Source organism: Aptenodytes forsteri, unplaced genomic scaffold (assembly GCF_000699145.1).
Source record: "Aptenodytes forsteri isolate BGI_AS27 unplaced genomic scaffold, ASM69914v1 Scaffold132, whole genome shotgun sequence".
Classification (NCBI taxonomy): Eukaryota; Metazoa; Chordata; class Aves; order Sphenisciformes; family Spheniscidae; genus Aptenodytes; species Aptenodytes forsteri.
Genome location: NW_008795520.1, coordinates 1,873,316 through 1,878,748, shown reverse-complemented (window position 1 = coordinate 1,878,748; position 5,433 = coordinate 1,873,316). Strand labels below are relative to the sequence as shown.

The 5,433-nt window shown below is 43.2% G+C and overlaps 1 protein-coding gene across 1 annotated transcript in view; it reads left to right on the top strand.

Moving 5' to 3' along the window:
* The first annotated feature begins 1,718 nt into the window (after window positions 1-1,718).
* The window catches only part of TRIM67 (tripartite motif containing 67), a 38,445-nt gene continuing 34,730 nt past the window's right edge, over window positions 1,719-5,433 (top strand). Inside the window, exons 1-2 of the mRNA XM_019472704.1 lie at window positions 1,719-1,889; window positions 4,963-5,114. Coding sequence (XP_019328249.1) covers window positions 1,719-1,889; window positions 4,963-5,114 — 323 coding nt within the window. The remainder of the gene's footprint in view (window positions 1,890-4,962; window positions 5,115-5,433) is intronic.

Below are 5,433 nucleotides of genomic sequence, written 5' to 3'. Positions count from 1 at the left end.
AGGACAAAAATTCACTACCCCCTTTACATACATACTTTCTTTACACGTGGAGAGATTGCCACATGGTGGCAATTTACCTCCACTTTACAATTGTATATACAAACACCTAGCCCAGCCTAGCTTCTTTTCCAACTGCCTGTTTTCTTTCAGCCCGTCCTGTGCTCTTAGGAAACGCTGGCACTTCGATGTTAAGATTACTCACTCTCCCTTTGTTTTCGTTGGGGGTGTTTGTCCCTCTTCTCTCTTCCCTCCCTCTCCCCAAGGCTTAGGATGCCGTTACTTTTTCCTACCTCCTTCCAGTCTTCCTGCCGTAAGAGAATATTGGGACAGGTTTGGATTTTCTGTAATCCTTGGCTAGTTTCTTAAAAAGCAAAATAAGCTTCTTTCCCTTATAGGCCTGAGAGGCATGACCATGAGGAAAGCTGGGGAGAGCAGAGAACCACGGCAGGATGGGTGCAGAGGGTTGAGACAGACTGCAAGTCTGTGCTCAGGACAGCTTCCTACGACCCTCTCCTCAAGTGGGCACAGGGAACAAAATGAGGAGCCATAACCCAATCTCTGCCATAATACCATTGAAACCAAACCAGCTCTGTGAGAAGTTTACACGCTTACTTTAAAAAAAGGGCAGCAAACGCGACAAGAGCTCCCTATAATAATCGTATTGTGAAGAAGCTGACCATGATCCCATTGTCAACGGTGTTCTGAAACGGGTCTAAAGCAGGACACAATTTCCTGCTCTCCTTTACACGCAGCTGCTCAGGGTCCAGCGCTCTCGTCCTCTCGCCTCTCAAAAGAGCAAGCACCCTTCTGAGGATGCTGCCTGCAGGCTGAACTGTAGCAGCGAAGGAAAGGATCTCACTCTGCTGCAGGAACAGCAACGGAGAGGGCTCCTCGCACAGCAGAGAAGCCAAAATGTGCCTTGAGTAATTCCAGAGGCTTGCAGGCCAAGGTATTTTTACATCACAGAAACACGAGATCTTATTTTTCAAGAGTCCTGATTGTAGGTTAGTGCCTTCTGTGCTTTCTTTTTGCTTTCTTCTCAATACAAATTTCTTAAGAAGCGTTGAAACTGACCTGTTACTGAAATTTGTCCGTGCCAACCTACCACTTTTTGTTGGCATATATGTTTAAAGCAGTATTTTCCTCTCTATCAAATTTAATTCACAGATTGCTGAAATAGATGTAGAAGTGTGAGTATTTGTCAAGCGATGTTTAGGATCAAGCATCATTTTTTGCCATTTAACCATCATAACGAGCATATACCTAGCAGACAGTCTGAATAAAATTCCATTGTATAGAATTGTCCTCTGTTGTGAATTATATTTTTTATGGCAGATTTACTCCTCTGACAGAGAAAATTCAATATGTAGCTGCATTTCTATTACAGATACAGTCTTCTGCTAGCCAACAGATAAGCTCTTTATCAGCAGCCATACTTCTGTGGCACTCTTCTGGGCTCCTGCCAAGCTCTGCCTTCGTTCCTTTCATGAACAGATCAATGTGCAAACATTTGAAAACCCTAAATAACATAATAGCTACTTGAATGCATGCTCAAAAAAAACCCAGAACCAAACCGATTTCAAAACTGTTACACCTACATAATGTACCTAATGCAAATGTACAAAACCAAGGACAGAAGGGAAAGGGGTAGCACATAGCTACCGTTTCCAAAGCTGCCCTGCCCCACAGACCGTATACATCAGCTTTTCCTCTAAGCCATGGTGGAAGCCCACCCTCCCATGCCTCTTTGCCACATCACCCCTCAAACAGAACATGTGACACCACCATCAACTGCAGCTAGTAATGTTGGGAAGAAGAGTCTGGGTAAAGAGCGTGATGAAGAACAAGCAGAGAGGGGAGATTACAGTGTGGCGTCTTGTTTGTTCTGCGTAAGAGCAATGCCGAAGTGTGATGTGTGTGCGTGTATCAAAACACACAGCCACCGGTTAGTATTCCAGCCTAAAATTCAGAGATGACCAGCCGCTGCAGCTGCGTTGTCCGCAGTGGTCGCTGAGGGCATCCTCCGCTGATAATTGAGCAGCATGCATTTATAACGAGGCAGCGAGACTCTTCACCTTACACTGCCACACAAGCTGCTGCTGGCGTTAGCCCAGGTGCGTTTTGTCTTCTCTGCTCTTGTGAACTCTCTCTCTGTCCTTCTTTTTGTAATGGAATAAGCACTTGTGGAGATAAGATCCCTTTTTTCTCTGTTACCCTTCAAACCACAGGATGAGTGCTTGGAGTGATGCCCGTTAACGGGAGCAATGCTGGAATACTGGAATCAAAAAGTTCCTCATGGGGAAACAGCAGTGGTAAAAGAAGAAAGCTGAAGAAAGTAAAGTGACCTTGGTGGACAGCTATTGAAGGGAAAAAATGAGGAAAAAAAAAAAGAGGGAAGACTAATTGGAAAGGGGTTAATGTGTGAGGGCAATATAAAATATGAAAAGTACAAGAAAAGAAATGGGAAAACAATAAAAAAAAGGGACAACAAACAGAAGGAGAAGGCATAAGCAATAAAACAAGAGAGGCAAAAAGGTGAATCAAATCTCTCTCCTTACTGAGTGGTTGTACCGCAACCTGCCTTATCTTTTATTATATAAATTTATAAATAAACTTCATTAGCTTTTTTCCTGTCAGGGGGATATAAAACATGCTAATAAGTTCTTACAGAGGGTAAATAGTTTAAGGGGATGATACTAGTGATACTGAAATATGAAAATAAAGATCAAAGCCGTGACTGCCAGAATAGGGTTTCTAGGTTATCCATATACTGTTACAGCTCTAACAGATTAAAGACTCATTTGAACATAAGAAGAGGAAAAATCATAGGGATCATCTCAATTTTAAAGATGGCTTGATTACAAAACATAGTAAAGGCCCGATTCTATCAGGCTCAGACCGAACAGTGCTTTAGGAATAGCTCCATCAAAATTAGTGGGATCGACTCAGTGTGATTTGTTCCTCAGCAAGAGTAAGGGTGTCCAAAGTCAGTCTACTCAAGCTCAGTGGCATTTTTCAATGCTTAGATCAGTTTCTGTTCCGGCCTCTGGAGCAGTAAGGATGACAGCGGTGTTTTGACTGTTCACCTCCATCATCAGTAACACACTTACAGTTATATAGATAAATATTTGTCATAAGGAGGAAAATCTGTGCTCTGCAACCTAAACCCATCAGAGCATTTAGTATTGTACTAGTACGTGCTAGTTCCACCACCAGTCTCTGGTGCCATGGGGATGAAGGTTTCTGCATTCAAACCCTACAATTCCTTTGAAATAAGAGCTGTTCTGGGATCAGTAGGATTGGTAAACGGGGGCATTGGACCACGCAGCTCTCCCTTCTCTCAAAGCCATAGCTGTCCTGGGCATAAACGTTTCAGAAAAACTTCTAAAGTAGGTGGAAAAAGATCCTGAACGAAGTACAAGTCACACCACAGTACAGAAGACCACCAGATCACTTTTTCATCTTCGTTTCCAATGTCATCTGTTATGGAAATATGCTCTGAGGCCAGATCAGGTTTGTGGAGAGGAAAAGGAAAGTTCAGTTTGAAAGAGAGTGGTTGTACTTTAGAGATGGTTTCTTTCTTTGTGTTTCCCTGTGTAGTCAAGCGCAAACAATGCTAAGATTTTATGTAAACTCTAGAGTCACGGTCAAAACAGAATGTAAAATTCAGTGTATTAGAACTCCGGAACTTGTAAGCCCCAGCTAAAAAGCAGCTATAAAGGGGAGCTGGTCAGGTTTGGCGTTCATACCTTTGCATTTCCACCACTTGCTGACCGATGGGGCCAGTTTTGCTTAGATGTCTCAGACCTGATGCTACCATTACATATGTTATGATCACTGGCACCTTACACACAAGACAGGTAAAGAAAGAAAGCAAAAGTCCAGGAAAAAAAGCTACCGTGCCTTCCTAATTACTTTTAGGATTACGGCTTCCAACATAGACTTGAAATTTGTGACTTGGATTCACCTATAGGTCTGCAGGAAATCTTTAGCATACATCCACTCCCGCTGCTGACAGATGGTTGGGCAGAGAACAGAGACTATGAAGATAACAACATTTCACCCACAGCTTTTTCTTGCGATGTAGTAGCATGAGGTAGCTGTGAAATCAATGGTGTTTCAGAACATTTCTTGCACCGCTGAGGTTTCTGGCTGGAGGTAGCCCAAACACACTGTCACTCTATAAACTCTCAATCTCGGCACAGAGGTCACATAAAAGAAAAAGATACCTAGCCAGAAGCAGGCAGGTTTATGTGGGTCAGGGCTGTTTCCTTTATGTGCCAGAGGACAAACTTGCCTCTTTCCACCTTGAACTGGGGAACTACAAAGCTTTAAACCCCTCAGGACTTTTTTCACCCTCAGCTTGTCATGAGAGCGATTAGGCAAGATACAAGAAGGAAAACTGCAAAGAGAAAAGACTGAAAAAACTGGAAGCTTTAATATATTCTGACTCTGTCCCCATTCCTCCTCTTCTATGCATCAACACTTTTAATAATCTGGCAAAAGCAAAACCTGAAACTAGAAAATCCTTTCCTACCCAGTGTCACAAAATGCTCATCATGTACTAAGAAACGTTATGATGAGAGGCGATGCATTTAATATGTTCTCTCTTTTCCTTTTTTGACACCAGTTAGTTCTGAATTTTTTAAATAGTTGCTCTGAAACAACCAGCTCGCATTTTAAAACAAACAAAAAACTAGGATCTGCTTATGGAACTGAAGTTAATACAGAAGTGGCTTTTAAACAAGATAGACGAATTGGGAAAAAAAAAAAAAAAAGCAGAGAAATCCCTCTTCTGTATAATCTCTTCACTATGAAAATAAACCACTGCTACATCCACACTAAGCATATGTAGAGTAAACAAAACAGACGGGGGATTTCCCACTGCTGGTTTCTTTCTTCTAAGGATGCTTATTTTCAGTTCATAAACTCTCAGCTGTCATCCCTGATTTATCTTCACAGCAAATTTCTGTTGGGATTACACTGCTAGAGCTTGGGCGATGCGGCACGCCTCCCTGCTTGCTACACTCTTCTGCCCCTTCCAGCCACAGCATTTCTAACCCGGGTTCGCGCTTCTCTTTTAACCCCTTTTTCATTCTTCCCTCTAACAGCGCCTGACATTTTGAGCATCTCGGTTGCGCTCCAGCATGGTGAGATCTGTATGAAGGAGAAGCACACTCTTAGTTTGTTGGAAAGCGCCCTCCATCCTCCTTTCCTCGGGGAGGGGAGAAGGGGCTCCTAGGGATAACGAAACCCCGCCTGCGTTCAATCCGCTGCCCAAACAATGGCTTTTTTTAAACATATGAAGACATCGCTGTATGGAGATCCTTTAAAAAATGTTTTCGCCGTCCCCAGCCGTAGAGAGAGCGATCACTTATTTGCTGGAAAGGGCTCCTCCCGCCCCTTCCCACTCCTGCCCTCCCTCCTCCCCCC